Source organism: Macaca mulatta, chromosome X (genome assembly GCF_049350105.2).
Source record: "Macaca mulatta isolate MMU2019108-1 chromosome X, T2T-MMU8v2.0, whole genome shotgun sequence".
Taxonomy (NCBI): domain Eukaryota; kingdom Metazoa; phylum Chordata; class Mammalia; order Primates; family Cercopithecidae; genus Macaca; species Macaca mulatta.
In genome coordinates, this window is record NC_133426.1 from 136506368 (window position 1) to 136524417 (window position 18050).

The 18050-nt window shown below is 52.6% G+C and overlaps 2 protein-coding genes across 23 annotated transcripts in view; one reads left to right on the top strand and one right to left on the bottom strand.

Moving 5' to 3' along the window:
• Positions 1 to 4966, top strand: part of BCORL1 (BCL6 corepressor like 1) — a 78105-nt gene extending 73139 nt beyond the window's left edge. For 13 of the 19 annotated variants that reach the window (XM_077989583.1, XM_077989586.1, XM_077989588.1 and 10 more), the window contains one exon: positions 3129 to 4966. In XM_077989583.1, coding sequence (XP_077845709.1) covers positions 3129 to 3411 — 283 coding nt within the window. In that variant the 3' untranslated portion in view covers positions 3412 to 4966. The remainder of the gene's footprint in view (positions 1 to 3128) is intronic. The other 6 variants (XM_077989590.1, XM_077989591.1, XM_077989596.1 and 3 more) reach the window with 1 other exon arrangement.
• A 7554-nt stretch (positions 4967 to 12520) lies between these two features.
• The window catches only part of ELF4 (E74 like ETS transcription factor 4), a 47526-nt gene continuing 41996 nt past the window's right edge, over positions 12521 to 18050 (bottom strand). For all 4 annotated transcript variants that reach the window (XM_015128186.3, XM_015128185.3, XM_028842263.2 and 1 more), the window contains 2 exons: positions 16876 to 17253; positions 12521 to 15116 (listed from right to left, as the gene is read on the bottom strand). In XM_015128186.3, the coding sequence (XP_014983672.1) occupies positions 14312 to 15116; positions 16876 to 17253 (1183 nt within the window). In that variant the 3' untranslated portion in view covers positions 12521 to 14311. The remainder of the gene's footprint in view (positions 15117 to 16875; positions 17254 to 18050) is intronic.

The window sequence follows — 18050 nt, forward strand, 5'->3', positions numbered from 1 at the left end:
TAATTTTTCTTTGATATCTATTTTTTGAATGTCAACTCTATGTTAAAAACCTGTGAACCAGTGGCCGGGCATGGCCGGTGTAATTCCAGCACTTTGGGAGGCCAAGGCGGCTGGATCACTTGAGGCCAGGAGTTCGAGACCAGCCTGGCCAACATGGTGAAACCTTGTTTCTACTAAACATATAAAAATTAGCTGGATGTGGTGGTGGGCACCTGTCATCCCAGTTACATGGGAAGCTGAGGCAGGAGAATTGCCTGAACCTGTGAGGCGGGGCTTGCAGTGAGCTGAGATTGCCCACTGCACTCCAGCCTGGGCGACAGAGTAAGACTCTGTCTCAAAACAAAATAAAATAAAATAATAAAATAAGCCAGTGAACCACCATGATGTACACAGGATAGGGAGCTGGGTAGACGATGGATGGGGAGGTCTTTAAGTGAGAGCCTCTGTTTAGGGCTCTAATCATTAGACCGCAGTTTCTTTGCATTCCCTGCCCTCCCTCCGCACCCCCCCCAACTGCCCCACACACATGGCCTGATCAGAATAAAAATAGCATATATGATGGCACTAGTAGGGATCAAGTTTCAGGGGCTTTTGGTCCTTATTCTTCTGGACATAAGCTGATCCCTGAGGGCAGGGTGGGGCCTCTGGGATATAGTATTGCAGGGTTAATTAATTCCTCCGATGTATTCAGCACCTCCCTCTCTGAAACAGGATCTTGGGCTTCAGGCAGTAAAAGGACCAGGGTAGTCTGCATTAGGTACGGACAGAACACGGGCCACAGAGGGCTGCATGCCCCTCAGCAAGCCGGGTGGCAGGCATGTGGTTAGCCCAGAGCCTGGTAGCAGCAAAGCTGGTTTTCCTGACGTGACATCCTCTAACGCTCGCTCTAGAGCTGCCTTTCCCCAAAGCTGCAGCACACTGTGAAAATGTCTGTTCTTCAAGAAGTTGGGGGTGGGGTTGCTAGCGTAGAATGATGCCTCTGAGGCCCTATGGGGTGCAGAAGGGCCTTTTGAATCACGAAAGCAAGACTGAATTCTCATCACTAGTGTGAATGTTCTCAGGGCTTTTTTCCCATTCTTTGGAAGTGATGGTCCAAGTGTATGATATCTGTAGTCTCCTTTTCTTAACCCAGAGCACTCCATTTCCTAATCATGTGAGATAAGAGCCTGCTGTCATTTGGGAGAAATGTTCCATTTTAGGGATGAGGACTGTGGGTCTGGTTAGATGTTTAAGGCACTGGAACAGAACATTTGATTCTATAAACATGTCTTAAACAGCTGCACCAGGTCAAACCCTGGGGACCAGAACTCAGCTCTGGCCTTCAAAGAATCCACCGTCTAGTGCAGTAGACAGACAAGTATATAATTAACTCTAATAAAAGACAAAATATCCTAAGCAGATTTATTGTAAACAAACAAACAAACAAACAAACAAAAACTTCCAATAGTTTCAGAAGGGTGCCAAATACAAAAAGTTCCAGTCCACCCTGAGCCCCCATTGCTATGCTGCAGAGTGAACCACAGTTTAAGGTTCTTTTGCAATCCTTTCAGAAATGGGCTTTGTTAGTAATATTACAATAGGGATGTGAATCAAATGCCAGGAGACCATGGGAGATGGAGGAACAATGAGTTACACCAGGGGAAGGTTTCACAGGTGATACAGTATCTACCTGAGCTGGGCTGGGAAGGAGAGAAGGATGGAGAGCAAGGCACTGAAACATACAAGTTCAGAAAGTAGGGGGAGTCCTTTATCATGTGGCTGGTGCTTGGAGGGGTGGGGGATACAATGTGGCATGTGTGTGTGTGTGTGTGAGAGAGAGAGAGAGAGAGAGAGAGAGAGAGAGAGAGAGAGAGAGAGAGAGAGATTGGGTAGACATTGGGCTGAAGAGGTTAGAAGGTCTTATATCATGCTAGTGGCTGGGCATGGTGGCTCATGCCTGTAATCCCAGCACTTTGGGAGGCTGAGGCGGGTGGATCACTGGACGTCAGGAGTTTGAGACCAACCTGGCCAATATGGTGAAACCCCGTCTGTACTGAAAATACAAAAATTAGCCAGGCGTGGTGGTGTGCGCCTGTAATCCCAGCTACTCAGGAGGCTGAGGCAGGAGAATCGCTCGAACCGGGGAGATGGAGGTTGCAGTGAGCCGAGATTGCGCCACTGCACTCCAGCCTAGAGACTGTGTCTTGGGGGAAAAAAAAAGAAGAAAACCATAATGGTAACAGAAGATCCAATGAGGGTGGGTGGGGGTGCAGAAGAGTGACTCTTGGCAAAGGGAAACTGGTTGGGAGGCTGACAAGACGGAGCCCAGGCCAGAAGTGGCAAAGGCTGGAACTGGGATAGTGGAATAGCGAGGAGGGAAAACCCTGTGAACCGGGACCACTCATGTGGGGAGGCAGCGCTTCTTCCCGCATTAGTCAATGTAAGCGTTTGGCCCGGGATCAGCCTCTCCAGCACCCCTCCCAGCTGTCCCTAGGCTGCCACCCAGTCGGGTGTGCTCAGCAAAGTCAGACTCCGACTCTCTGTAATGTGAGCTCTGGCCCTGCAGAAACGATGGTGCTGCCGGAGAAAACACTCGTCTAATGCATTCCAGAGCCAAAGAGAAATGCCTTTTGGATTACCCGCAGTTTAGGCCTTTCTCCACGGCTCCCCCTCTGCTGGGGAAGATCTTGGAGCACAAGGAGGCCAGGGAAGCTAGAGTGAGAACAGGAGAGGGAAGCCAGCCAGGGTTGGCAGGGGCGGGAGTCGGGGGAAAGACTGGTCCCAATAGATGGCAAATGCCAGGTCACAGGGGTACAGGGTAAGTCCCCAAGAAGCCTGCTAAGAGTTTTAGGTTCTAGAAGGCCCCTTTCCCTCCTGCTTGTGTTATTTTGGAAGAGGTGGTCACCGACTGCGTGCTCGCCATTTAGCTGAAAGCTGGGCCAGGCATTGCAGGGGACAGAAGACATTTGCCTCAGCTATACCCAAGGAGCCTGTGGTTTAGCAGGGGACAGGGGAGCCAGACTGGCAGTGAGTTATAATGGGGAACACTGGTGGTCACACAGCCTTTGTGGACTTTGCAGAGTGTTCTGGGTCAGTGCCCCCACCGCTTCCTCTAGCTCCTTCCATAACTCCCATCCTTGCCTTTGCAGGCCCTGCAACTGGTTCCTCTTTTCTGATGTCTTGAAGAGGCTGAAGCTTTCCTCGAGGATCTTTCAGGCCCGGTTCCCGCACTTTGAAATCACCACCATGCCCAAGGCTGAGTTCTACAGGCAGGTGGCCTCCAGTCAGCTGCTGACCCCTGCTGAGAGGCCTGGAGGCTTGGACGACAGATCCCCCCCAGGCTCCTCTGAGACTGTGGAGCTGGTGCGGTACGAGCCAGACCTACTTCGGCTCCTAGGGTCTGAGGTGGAATTCCAGTCTTGCAACAGTTGACCGGGAAAACAGCCCCTCCTCTTCTTCTTTCTCCTTCCGAGTTCGCCCTTCCCCCACCTCCTTGTCTTTCCCCCACCGAGCACCAGACTGCAGAATGAGGCAATAATATGGACCAACAAGAAGCCGCCTTATCAATGCCAGCATTAGCGACTGGACTGTTTTTGTTTTTTTGGTTACAATTAGTTCTCATCTCCCTGTCGTCGTCATTGTTATCGTGGTTGGTGATGGGGGTGGAAAGTTGAACTCCACGTCTGAGGACAAGAGGTCCCGGGGGTGGTGGGAGGTGGCGCTGGGGTCCCTTGGACTGGCCTCCTTGTTTATGACCAAGACCAAACCTGGGCCCTGGGTGGCCTTGGCCTGTCCCGAGGAGAAATGAGAAAATCCCAGATCTCTGAGCGCCCCCCAACTCCATTCCCCTGTGTTCTTCTGTCTTCTGTAGTATTTATTTTATTAGTATTTAATTTGTATTGTTTCATTGGTTTCTGATAAGTCTGTATCACTGTGACGATTTGAGACAACTTGTTGTATTGAGGGACTTTCTGTACCTCCTTTTCTTTTTCTTTGTTGATGAGCTCTGACAAAGCTATTCCCAGGTGTTTTTTCCCCCACTGGGGAGGGGGTGGGGAGGAATGGGGTGGGGGGACATGGACTTGTGACTAACGAAGCTGGCTGCTGCTGGCCCAGGGCTGGGGGCTTGGGGGTAAATCCTGAGGCTTTGGTGCTCCCCCACCCGCCCCCTCCCGCCTTTTGCAGCAGCCCTGCTATCTTGAGATTAGTGTTGACGGGGAGGGGAGGATTGTGAGGTGCGGGGTTAATAAATTACTCTAATAAAGGAGCGTGGAGAAGGGATCTGAGGGGTGAGGGTGCCCCCTCCTCATGCCTTCTTCACTGCCCCCCCTCAGAGTGCACAATACGAGTTTGTTCCTGCCTCCACTCCCCCACCCCGTTCTGGCCTCCCTGTCTCAAGATACTGAGCCTCTCACCTCCCAGCCCTTATCACCCCCATCCCTGCCCCTTTTCAGACTCATAGCACCCGTTTCCTTCCTCTCCTCCTTCCTCCTCCCTCAGCCCCCCATTCTCCTTGGGAATCTGCAGAGGGCTCTGGGACTGACTGCCAGATGTGAAATCCAGGTGTCAGCTGTTTCCTAGGCAAGGGCAGGAAAGTGGTCTCCAGCCCTTGCTCCACTCCTGCCTGGGGGCCTGGGGCTGAGTGGTGGCCCCGCCTGGCCTCCCCCGGCCTCCTGGCCTCCTCCTGGCCTCCGGGCCTCCAGTGCTGGGTTTGTCGAGTGAGAGAGAGAGAGAGAGGAGCTTGGGTTGCTTCCCTGTCCCCACCCCCTCTGTGGCATTGTCCCTCCCACTCTTCTTATTTTTCTACCAATTGCTATTTTTCCGAACAATCCTTGTAGAGTATGTACCATCCAAAGGCAGGAGGGCCTCGCCGTGGCCGGCTCTGGTTGGAGATGGTACAGTTTTATTGTACAGGTGCTAAAACAACAACAACAAAAAAAGAAAATGGAAAAAAAAAAAAGATTAAAAAAAAAAAGGAAAAAAAAAAGCCAGTTTGAGGATGGGACAATCTGTTCTCTAGAGGCTCCTGAGCCATGCGGGAGCATTGGTGGTTATTTTCTTTGTATTGTGTTTGTTCTTTGTTCCTGGGGGAGAAGTTCTCAGCCCCTTCTATAGGACTGCTCCCCACCCCCACCGTACTGCCCAGTTGGTTTTGAACAGTTGTTTTCCCTTTTTAAGAAAAAAAATACATATATATATACATACATATATATATATATATATATATATATAAAGTTGAGGGGTTTTGGACTTTAATTTGTTGGTTTTGTTGGGGTTCCTGGTATTGTGTAGTTTATTTCATGTTCTGTTTGCCTTTCCTTTTTTCGCATTTGGGTGTATATTCTGGCTGCCCTTTATGTTTCATTTTAAGCAACTGGCTGTGGAGTCAAAAACACTTGCATACTGAAAAACCTGTGTCAGGGCTTCTGTCTCCCGTCTCTCTTTTTCTCTCCTCCCCTTTGGGACTTTTTGGTGGTTTCAGAAGGTGGGCATTGTGATTCAGTAAATAGGGAGTCCCCACCATCCTGCTTTGCAGCTGTGGGTCCCGAGAGGTACGATGAATGAAGGCAAGGTGGAGTGACTAGTGAACGTTGGGTCAGTATCTAGAAAGAAAAAGAAAGGGGCAAATCCTGGGGGCGGGGCCAGTGGGGCAAATGGAGCATCTGGCTCCTGTTGCTTTGGTTTGGAGTTGAAGCAGGTGCCTGGGCAGTCCTTGTTTCCATAGGAGTAACAGGGTTGGAGGAAGTAGCCCTCTCTTTGGTGGCTGTGGGAATAAGCCTCAAGAAAGTCCTCTGCCTGCCCTGGGCCACCCTGCCGAGGTGGCATCTGGCTGCATGGCCTCATCACTGCCCTCACTGTTGTGCCAGCGCTCCCCGCCCACAGTGCAGGCCTTCCACGGTTCTGTTTTCCTGCCACCAAGCTACCATGAAGGCAAGATGCCCATCCTAGATTTTGCAGTTTTTCCTCCCACTTCAGAAAAACAGTGGTAGAAGCTATGATTCTTGTGATTGCTGGTTCCAGAATGCACCAGTGACAGAGGAAGAGGATGTTCGAGAGGCCTGGGATGAGGCCTTTTGAAGCTCTTTTCTCTTAGGGCCTCTCACTGTGGCTTTCGAGTCTGGAGAGCCCTGTCAGAGAGTGTAGAGGCGAAGGGATCTGTGCATCCGGCCGGCTGGAGTCCAGCCATCCCCAGGAGTGAACTCTAAGCTGCTGTCTTTGCTCAAGCCTCAGAAGCTTGACTCGACCCAGGCCCAAGCATCATCCTCTTTGAACCATAGCATTAATCTTCCTCATTGGTCCTCCTCTCCCCACTTTCTGATCCCAAGGCCCTATGCAATAGCCACTTTTGTCAGATTCCTAAACAAGCCCACAGTGGTTCTGAATTCAGGTCGATACTGTGCTTGGAACTTGCAGTTAAGTCCAGAAATCTGACATGTTGATAGGTTATGAAAGCCATGTGGTGAGTATAAGAATTCAACTAGGCTCAGGATGCTATGGGATCTCAGAGGGATGGGCAAGGGCCCTGGGAACACATCCTAGAAGAGGTGATGCCTGGTTGATACTTTAAAAGGTAGAAATCTAGGAATTAGAGGTGGCAGGGAAAGAGTGTTTGAACTGAAGGGACAATCTGAGCAAAGGCTTGGAGACAAGGGGAGTTAAAAGCAAAACCAAACAGCAGATTGTTTTATTGCTTTTTGGGTTCTTTGCCCACAGCTTACCTGGAGTCCCACTGCCCTTCTGCCAGGTTGGAAAGATTAAGGCAGGAAGTATGGGCCGTGGCATTAAATCTACATCCCCGGTCAGGATTGGGGTGAGGATGGCTTGGTGGCCTCTTATTAAATATCTCCCAGTCCTTTTAGTATGGTGTAGAGGAAAGAGCCAGCACCACTCCTAACTACCTAGGCTGACCTTGGGCGAGAACCTAATCTTTCCCAGCCTTCATTGCTCCATCAGCCAAATGGAGGCCAATGTACCCACCTACTGACAAAGCATCACACTGAGGACCAAAAAGATCTGTTTAGCCAACATTAGTTCCTCCTTCATGCAGAGCTCAGGAGCCTATGGTTAATGAGGGTCTTATCAGAAAGCTCTTTGGGCTTGAAAGAGAGGCTCTGTTCAAGTCTTGGTGGGAGGAGGGATCATCTCTGCATCCCTATTTGGCGTGGGGTAGGTGGGGTTGGCGGCGATGGTGAATGGGGCAGTAAACTCCTGCCCTGTTCCATACTCTAACCCAATAACCGGGAGGCCTTGGTGGGTAACTGTGTCCCACCCATGCAAAGACCAGTGTGTGTGTGTTTGGGGAAGGGTGGGGTCCGCCCCAGGGGCATCTGCTCAACTGCTGGGCAGGGGGACGCGAAGTGCTCGGGCCTTCTGGACCCCGCAGCAGGGACGGGCCGGGGCTCCACTTGTTTCCCTAGCGCTCCGGCTGCCACCGCGCGGGGAGCCGGCCGAGCCGCAGCGTCCGGCCGCTGGAGCGACGTCTTTAGGCTCCGCGCCGGTCCTTGGGAGCCGCGCTCGCGCGGCCGGCGGTCAGGTCCCTCCGCTAGCAAACGGCTGTCTAGGGCGCCTCGATCGCTCTGCCGCTTCATGGTAGAAGGCAGCGGCGCGCGAGGGGAGCGAAGGGCAGGCCGGGTGGCTGCGGCGCCGCGTGCTCACCTGCTGGTCCGCGAGGCTGGGGGAGGGGGCGCCGGGGGCGGGGCCAGAGCGCAGTTGGCCAATGGGGGAGCGCATTCGGCGGCCAGCTAAATTCCCCCTGGAAAGTGAAGGGGGCGGGGGCCGAGGGGAAAGTTCGAAGCTCCGGAACAGCGGAGGGCTTTGGTGGCGGCCGGAACCGTCCGGGGACAGTTGTGGGCGCAGGGGCATGATCGAGGGACTGGAAGACGCCGGCCGCGGCCGCGGCCGCCTCCGCCAGGGACGGTAGGCCCCGCCCTGGGTGCCCCTCCCTTCCCGGGCCCCGCCGGGCAACTCGCCCGCCATCGCTGGCTCGACAGCGCCACCTGCTGGACGTCGGCCTCCACGTCCGGCGCGCCAGGACCGAAGTTCTCGGAGGCTGGGACCTCCGTCCAGGAGGGGAAGAAGCTCACTCACCCCAGGTTCAGCGACTTCAGAGCTGGAGGCAACTGCCTCTTTTGGAGTACAGGATGGGATCAGAAAGGCCTGTGACCCTCAGAATAACTTCTTGTCCCGCCCCACCCACTGGAGCTGACACTTCCACCCGACAGCCCCACCCAAGGGTGAGGAAATAGTGGCGAGGCAGTCCCTGGAAGCGGGCAGCAGCAAAGGGCGGGAGTTCAGGAGTTGCATGTGGCACCTGGTGGCAGCAACGCACAGCTGGCAAGCAGCCCCTGGGCTCCTCGTGGACCCTGTGATCCGGGGGTGTCTGTAACACTCCAGGGGCAAAGGAAGCAGCCCCCTGCAGTGTTATAGGAGCGGGCAGAAAGCCGCCTTAGCTCCCAAGTGTGGATTGTCCCCCTCCCTCTCCTCTTGCCTGCCGTAGCATAGGGCAGAGGTCCCAGAATTAAAATCAGGACCCGTTCATTCTTTCAATAAGCATTTATTAAGAACCTACTGTATGCGCGGTGGCTCAAGCCTGTAATCCCAGCACTTTGGGAGGCCGAGACGGGCGGATCACGAGGTCAGGAGATCGAGACCATCCTGGCTAACACGGTGAAACCCCGTCTCTACTAAAAAATACAAAAAACTAGCCGGGCGAGGTGGCGGGCGCCTGTAGTCCCAGCTACTCGGGAGGCTGAGGCAGGAGAATGGTCTAAACCCGGGAGGCGGAGCTTGCAGTGAGCTGAGATCCGGCCACTGCACCCCAGCCTGGGCGACAGAGCAAGACTCTGTCTCAAAAAAAAAAAAAAAAAAAAAAGAACCTACTGTGTGTCAGGCACTGTGCTAGGCACTGGGGGATACATCAGCGACTAACACACAGTCCCTGTCCTTGAGGAGCTCCACAGTCTATTGGCGGGGAACCCTACATAAACAGGTCATTAAGGAACTGCAGTGTGCTAAGTGCTACCATAAGAGGTATTTACAAAGTGCTGTGAGGTGGCTCAGGGCTGTAATCCCAGCACCTTGGGAGGCTGAGGTGGGCAGATCACTTGAGGTCAAGAGTTCGAGACCAGCCTGATCAACATGGTGAAACCCTGTCTCTACTAAAATTACAAAAATTTGCTGGGCGTGGTGGCACGCAGCTGTAGTCACAGCTACTTGGGAGGGTGAGGCAGGAGAACTGCTTGAACTCGGGAGGCTGAGGCAGGAGAACTGCTTGAACTCCGGAGGCAGTGGCTGCAGTGACCCAAGATTGCGCCACTGCACTCCAGCCTGGGTAAGGGAGGGAGACTCTATCTCAGAAAAATAAAACGAAGTGCTGTGGGAACCCAGAGGAGGGAGTAACATCAGCTGCTGGGAGATGAGGGTCATCTCTTGACTCCTGACTCCATTAAACCACGAAAAGGCAGAGACTTATTGCCACTTGACTCTGGTTAAAATTAACCTGTCTCCTGAGGTTCTACTCTAGCCCTCTCCCATAACTATATCAGCACAGGTTAATCAGTTTAGCTAGTTTCACACTTGGAGTAAGAAAGAAACTGGACAGGGAAGTTGCTTTAGAGGTAGAGGATGTTCAAAATAGTAACAAAGTTTGAGTGCTAAGGTGGGGGGTGGGGTTGGGGATACCATGAGGGCACTGAGCCAGGGAGGGCAGGCCCAGAGCAGTGGAGCACCTGGGGCGAGTGCCTGGGCAGAGGGGAGGTCAGAGGCCACCTACCTCAAAGTTTGGTCCCCATCTCCCACCGGCTCCATCAGTAACCGTTCCTTGATGCTTTGTACTGTGCCACCGTACGTGGTTGATACAGTCCCTCCCGCTATTCAAGGAGGTAATGTACTAATTGGGGACACTAAATAGGTACAGGTCATTGAAGATTTAAGTAACAGTTTGTGATTATAATGGAAGAGATGTCACAGGGTGTTCATGATCAGTTGCTGAAAGAGTGGCAATTACAATAAGTTTAAAATAGCTCACTTAGGACAGGCTGGTCTGGGGAGGCAGAGTCCATGAATCGAGTCTTGAAGGAGGGACACAATTTAATTGGTACTAGGAGGATAGGAAGGACATTCTGATTGAGCGGAACCAATCAGATCTTGAAGGATGGATTGTACCTTTTTTTTTTTTTTTGAGATAGTCTTGCTCTGATCACCCAGGTGCAATCTCGGCTCACTGCAACTTCTGCCTCCAGGTTCAAGGGATTTTCTGCCTCAGCCTCCCTAGTAGCTGGGATTATAGGCACGTGCCACCAAGCCCGGCTAATTTTTGTATTTTTAGTAGAGATGGGGTTTCGCAATATTGGCCATGCTGGTCTCGAACTCCTGACCTCAGGTAATCCACCCACCTCAGCTTCCCAAAGTGCTGGGATTACAGGTGTGAGCCATCGTGCCTGGCTGGGGATGGATTTTCTTTCTTTTCTTGTGTGTGTGTGTGTGTGTGTGTGTGTGTGTGTGTGTGTGTTTCCCCCCCCATCCCGAGATGGAGTCTCACTCTGTCGCCAGGCTGGAGTGCAGTGGCGCGATCTCGGCTCATTGCAACCTCCGCCTCCTGGGTTCTCCTGCTTCAGCCTCCCGAGTAGCTGGGACTACAGGTGCCAACCACCATGCCCAGCTACTTTTTGTATTTTTAGTGGAGACGGGGTTTCACCATGTTGGCCAGGATGATCTCGATCTCTTGACCTCGTGATCTGCCCGCCTCAGCCTCACAAAGTGCTCGGATTACAGGCATGAGCCACTATGCACAGCCAGTGGATTGTATTTCTAAAGGAAAAGATACATAGAAGGGAGGATTATTCATTAAGAAAACACAAGAGTGTGTAAATAATGTTGAGTTTGTCTGTATTGCCTAGAGCAGGTAAAAGATAAATGGAGGATCTTGGTTTCCAGGTTTAAAATGGCTTAGACTATATATAGTAGATAATAAGAGCAAAAGCACAGAGTTTGGAAATTGTAAACAGAGGCATGTTCACAGGCCAGCAAATCCATCAGTTTGACTGGAGCAGTGCCTTGGGGTATGAGTGGTGGCAGGAGGAGCAGGGTGAGTTGACTGGGGAAGTCAGTTAGGACCCAAAGGTGAAGGGTCTTGATGGCAGGCCAAGGACTTGGAGCTTTGTCCTGAAGACAGGGCTGATGCTAAGCTTAAAATACTTCCGGAGCTACTGCCCTGAGCCCAAGTGCTCCCCCATCCCTACTCCAGGACCCCTGGACTGGCTTCAGCAATGAAAGGATTAAGTATAGAAAGGATTAGAGATGAAGTGTTTTGAGTATCACCCCTACCTATAGGCCAGGAGTCGTCACTGAGGGCATTTTATCAAAGGGCAAATGGGAGGGGTTGAGACATCACACCGGGAGCCTCTGTGTGTAGTCTGAGCTGGGGTGGAGGCTTCTGGGCATGTGGAATAAAGGCGAGGTTTTACGGACATTGCAAACCACACGCTGGACTTCAGGAGATGGGAGAGGGGAATGGGGGTGAATTGAAGGGAACGATCAGACGGCTCTGAAATTTCAAACTTAAGAGGTCAGGAAAACGGTGGCACCATTAACAGAAATAGGCAAGTCATGATGGCCTTTTTGTTTGCTTGATTTATTATTATTATTATTATTATACTTTAAGTTCTGGGATACATGTGCAGAATGTGCCGGTTTGTTACATAGATATACATGTGCCATGGTGGTTTGCTGCACCCATCAACCCATCATCTTGGAAAGGTTTTTTGTTGAGTGTGGAAATAATTTAAAAAATCCATTGTTGGCCAGCCGTGGTTGCTCACGCCTGTAATCCCAGCACTTTGGGAGGCCAAGGTGGGTGGATCACTTGAGGCCAGGAGTTGGAGACCAGCCTGGCCAAAATGGTGAAATCCTGGCTGTACTAAAAATACGAAAATTAGCCGGGCATGGTGGTGTGTGCCTGTACTCCCAGCTACTCAGGAGGCTGAGGCAGGAGAATCGCTTGAGCTTGGGAGGCAGAGGTTGCAGTGAACCGAGATCATGCTACTGCACTCCAGCCGACAGAGCAAGACTCTGACTCAATAGAGGGGCTATCTTTAAGAGGCTGACAAGTATCCATGTGGAAATGTCCAGCAGATCGCTGGAAATGTGAGCCAGGTGCTTAGGAGAAAGGGTGGGACTGGAGCTCTAGATTTAAGACCCATCTCCGAGGAGCCACAATGAGCCCCAAATGGATGAGATTCTTGAAGAACAGCCACATTGGAAGTGGTAGGTGAAGAACCAGCCCCAGAAAGGGTGATGGGGGACGCAGGAGAGCCCAGCTAGTGTGTGCTTACGAGGGTCGAGGACTGTGAAGAAGACATTTGATTTCACCACGAGGTCACTGATGACCTTCCAGCAATGAGTTTCCATGGAGTTGGAGTAGGGGTGGCAGAAACCAGATTTCAGGTGGGGACGGGGCTACCCCAACCCATGCAGCACCTTTGTGCAAAATTTTTTAATGGTGACCCTTTATCAAGATGCTCACTTTCAACCATCAGGAAACTCATCATAAACTGATTTTATTAGAAAAAGGCACTTTAATGCCAACTGCTGGAAACACGCATAGAAAATACATTTGCACAACTAAACGCAGTGCCCTCCAGGGGGCAGGGAGAAGAAGAGAGTGGGAGAGGGTGATAATTGGCTTGGCGAAGAAGAGAAGAGCGAGAGCGCGGCCAGGGGAGGTAGTTAGGTCAAGTGGATGGTTTTGTACCAAGGACACAGCAAAGGTCCTCAGGCACTGATTCACATTACCCAAAGTCACCAGATAATAGAGTTGTTTCTGTGGCTGAAATTTCTTAGCCTTGCCCCAAACTTGGCAAGAGGGAAGCAAGCTCGTTTAAAGAAGGGAGAGGGGAGGAGATCCAGGCCATTGGCCTAGGGGTTGGCTTTGAGAGAGAATAGGTTGACCCTTCCTTGGAAAGAGGGAAGGGGGAAGCAGGGAGCCACGAAGAGAGAGAGGTGCCATGGGAACTCCCGGCTGCCGACTCCCGTCTTCTTGGTGAAGGAGTCAGGGTTAGGTGTGAAAGTGGGAGATGAGGGGCATCGGTCCACCCGAGGAGGTCTGCTGCAGTCATCATGGAGGCAGGCTGGTTCGCCTTTGAGGTGAGTTGCAGGCAGGCTGAGCAGCAGAAACCATGTGGTAGGTGCCCATGCTTGAGCAGGAATGGGGGTGGGCCCCATATAGGTCGCTGCTGGACTAGCCCCAGTGACGCCTGACAGCTGGAAAATGTCAAAAAGTTATCAAGAGGGAGCCCAGGATCGGGGAAGTAGGCTGGGGTGTCAGCAAAGGCTATTGTCTGGCGGGGGGCTGGTATCACACAAACAGCCCAAGCCCGAGGCACAAATATTCAATGAATTCAGCTCTGACTGGGGGCTTTGTGGCTAGCTCTGAGGCTGGAGGGCACTTCACCCCTGTCTAATCCTTCAGCAAAGCACTCTGGGGTGGCCCACGATTCCAGCCTGACCGCATGGTGACTGTGGTTGCTAACACGGCAAACTCTAGGAAGAGTACCTTGGTCCAGCCAGTGAGTGCTGCTCCCAGAGCTGACTTCCCTTCCCTCCCATCGTGGTTTTATCCTACTCGGCCTTCGTGTCCCTGAGGAGCGCATCTTCCCCAATGTGCATGCGCATCAAAGCGTTCCTACTCTGCACTCGTTCCAGCTCTACAACATCTCCAGATTCAGGGGATCAAACTTGTACCCCATAGTCTCAGAGCAACTGAATCTTGGCATGAACAAAGGGAATTAGAGAATGCTTTCCCTTAAAAACAAAATCCCTATCCCTGTGGCTGATCCACGGAGACATACACACACCTTTGGAGACAAGACCTCACAGCTACAGCCCTGTCCTCCCCAAAGAAACTAAGATACAGACCAACAAGTACACACAAGTACATACAGGGATAGTCACATACGGGGTAGTAAATTCCCTGTGTAGGGAATGCAGCCGGTGAGATAGAGCCAAGTAGAAGCGCTCTTCTCACGAAACTGCTGCACAGACCCTGGCCACAAACTTCTGCCTGGCCCAAGGGTTTTTCCCTCCATCACCAAGTCAGCCCATTATGCTGGCAAAAGCATATCCCCTAGTGCTCTTGAAGGCCATAGTCTGATGCCAGGGATGCTTAAGCTGGGCACTGTTTGGCCACAGTGACACCAGGCAGAGCTGGGGAACTGGGGGTCAAGTGTGTTGACATCCCACTGAAATGCAGGGGCAGGTGTGCTACTGAAGTCGGTCCCTATGAAAATGCTGCTCAATTTTGCCTGGTGGGTCACACTTGCCCTGACCCCTTTGCTTATATGTCATGGGGCTCCATCTTAATGAGGGAAGTAGGGTTGAATGGGGAAAAGGGGGCTGGGGTAGGGGATCTTGTCAGAAGGCTCCCAGATGTGGTCACACTAGGCTCAGCCATCAACAGGGACCCTGGGCCTGAGGAGAGCTCAAGTTCAGCCACCGGGGTCAGCCCAACAGTGGGGCGGCTGGGAGGAGACAAAGTCTGGTTGCCCAGAAGGCTCGGATTGTGGGAACCCCTGGAAACCACTTGGGTTGGAAGTGGCTGAAGATGAGCCTGATCTCTCAGGAGCTCCCTCAGGGTCTCTTCCGGAACCAGCAGCCCCTCCATGGGGGCCCCCGTCACCATACCCTGAACATAGGAGGAGGGCCTCAGTGGCCCCTCCTTGACCCCAGGGGCTGCTGTGGTGCCAGAAGTCCTGATGAAGGCAGCAATGACAGTCCCAGGGGGCTGAGAGCTGGGCCCTGCTGGTCCAGCCCCTGTGACCGTGGGTGGCGCTGGGTTGGTCGGACGGTTGGCCCCAGCCAGAAGTTGGGGGAGGCCACTGAGAATCAGTGGAGCCCCTGGGGCTGCCACCTGGCTGTCTTGGAAACTGGCGTTCAGGGGGAAAGAGGCCTGCAAAGTGAAGGTGTCCTTGAAAGTAGAGGCCGCTGGAACACTCTGGAGAACGAGCTGAGTGGGAGCAGTAGTATTGGCAGGAGGCCCATTGGTCAGCACCGTGGTCAGCGGGATCGTCTGCAGGGTCAGGGCCGAGCCCGACCCCACGGGGGCCACTCCTAGGTGGATGTTGCTGGGCACCGAAGTCGCACTGAGAAGAAACAGAGAACAGAGTTGGTTAAGGCAGGAGGTGTCCCCCAGCTGGTTAGGAAGGGGGGCAGAGAGGAATGGAGCTGAAGGTGTTTGTCGATTTCTTTGCTGTTTTGTTGCTTTTTTTTCTTTTTCTAGAGACAGGGTCTCACTCTGCTGCCCGGGCTGGAGTGCAGTGACACGATTATTGCTCACTGCAGCCTTGAAGCCCTGGGTTCAAGCAATCCTCCTGACTCAGCCTCCCAAGTAGCTGGGACTACAGGTGTGTGCCACCATGCCCAGCTAATTTTTATTTACATGTATTTATTTATTTTTATTTTTTTGAGACGGAGTCTCGCTCTGTCACTCAGGCTGGAGTGCAGTAGCGCAATCTTGGCTCACTGCAACTTCTGACTCCCAGGTTCAAGCGATTCTCCTGCCTCAGCCTCCCAAGTAGCTGGGATTATAGGCAAGCACCACCACACCCAGCTAATTTTGTATTTTTAGTAGAGACGGAGTTTCACCATGTTGGCCAGGCTGGTCTTGAACTCCTGACCTCAGGTGATCCACCTGCCTTGGCCTTCCAAAGTGCTGGGATTACAGGCGTGAGCCACCGTGCCCAGCTGTAGTTCACATTTATTAAGTACTTAGTATATAGGTTTATAGGTCAGGGATCATTCTAAGTGATTGACATGTGGCATTTCACTCAATCCTGAAAACAGCCCACAAGTGGAATAAGAACAATCTGATTTTATAGATTGGGGAAAGTGAGGCACAGAGAGGTTATGTATTAATAACTTGCTCCAAGACCAGCCATACCTTTGTTATCCTTTGATTTCTTCCAAGTGGGGATGCTGGGGTCTCACAAGGCCTCGATGTGAGTCCCTGCTCTAGTGCTTACACAGCGAGTGTACATAGGTGAGTAAGCACTACACAGCAGGCCTTGTGACCCCAGAGCTCATCTTCCTCACCATTCCACTCTTCTGCCTGCCCTCCTCGAAAGGGTGTCTCACTGACCCGCGCCAGCTTAGTGGGAGGTCCATACACATAACCCAACAAGTCCAACCTTCTCAGGGAAAATCGGAGGCCCCTTAGTGGGGATGAGAAGTAGTGAGAGCTTGCCGGGTACGCCTGGAGGTCCCAAGGGGTTCACAGCAGGCGGCTCTAGAACATTCTCTGTTGCTTCTTTTCTAGAATAGAGGAGGCTTAGGAGGATGGGCCAGGACACGGAGGCCCTGGTGGCTCCCTGGGGAGCTGCTCTTGTGTAAGCCCCCGGATATGTGACCTCAGGCAAGTGACTTTCCCTCTCTTGACCAACAAGTGCCCTACTGGCTTCTCCATGGCTCTGGGAGGATCCCATGAGCCTGGAGACAGAGCAGAGCTTGGCAAGAAGTTGAAAACTGAGCCCTGCCGGGTGCAGTGGCTCACACCTGTAATCCCAGCACTTTAGGAGGCCAAGGCGGGCGGATCACTTGAGGTCGGGAGTTTGAGACCAGCCTGGTCAACATGGTGAAACCCCGTCTTTACTAAAAATACAAAAATTCGCTGGGTGTGGTGGTGGGTACCTGTAATCCCAGCTACTCGGGAGGCTGAAGCAGGAGAATCACTTGAACCCGAGAGGCGGAGGTTGCAGTGAGCAGACATCATGCCACTGCACTCCAGCCTGGGTGACAGAGCGAGACTCCATCTCAAAAAAAAAAAAAAAGAAAGAAAAGAAAAAAGAAAACTGAACCCCAAAGTGATGTACTATGTGAAGACTCATGCAACCTGGGTGCCTTTACCTCACAGCTTTGGTGAGCTTGACCTGGCCCTCTGCTGGAGAGACAAGCATGGTGGAGGTAGTGGGGATCTCCTCGTCTAGCGACAGTCCCAATTCCAGACTCGCAGATGGCTGGAGACCGACATGCTGAATTTTTGGCTTCTCCCAAGAAGAGCTGCCCTTGACCTGGGGGGCAGATCTGGATGAGACCCTGGAGCTGGTTCGCCGGGTGGTACTGGCGGAGGCCACAGAGGCCGTGGAGGCCTGAGGAGGGGCTGCTGTGGCTTCGCTGCTCTCGTCCTCATCTTCAATGACCACCAGGTCCTTGGGCATCTCCTTAAACTGGTACACCAGCCTCTGCCCTTCCACTTTGGCCAGGATACCTCTTTGGTAGTAGTATCTAGAGGAAGAGGGGCGGGGAGTTGGGAGTTAGCCGGGAGCTGGGTGGGAGACCTTCTACCTCCATCTCCCCAGCGCTCCTCTCCCAGGGCTAGGCAAGCATGAGGCTGAGTGAGGCTGGCTGGGGAGCCAGCTGAGGGCCCAAGGGCAAGGGAAAGGATATGTCAACACCTGGACTTGGAAGGCTTTTATGACATTCCTGAGATTTCCCCCTGAGGACTCAAAGGATCACAGAAAGGTTTTCAGATGCCACCCCCTCCAACCCCCTGCTTTGGGGTAGAGGACAGGGAATGACTGAAGGAGGGAACTGAGAGTGAGGGGATGGATGGCGAGGACAGCAATCCCCCAGCCTGAGAGACCACCTCTAGGACAACTCAAGCCCACCTCCCTGGGGCCCTGGCTTGCAGATGTAAAGAAAGCCCTTCTTGGGGAAGAGGGGATGCTGAACTGCTCTTCCATTATAAAAAGCAAAAAGGAGGCCAGGCCCCTAATCCCAACACTTTGGGAGGCCAAGGTGGGCAGATCACTTGAGGCCAGAAGTTCAAGACCAGCCTGGCCAACATGGCGAAACCCCATCTCTATTAAAAATACAAAAAATTAGGCCAAGTGCGGTGACTCACGCCTGTAATCCCAGCACTTTGGGAGGCCGAGGCGGGCAGATCACGAGGTCGAGAGATCGAGACCATCCTGGCTAACATGGTGAAACCCCGATTCTACTAAAATTACAAAAGAATTAGCCAGGCGTGGTGGCGGGCGCCTGTAGTCCCAGCTACCTGCAAGGCTGATGCAGGAGAATGG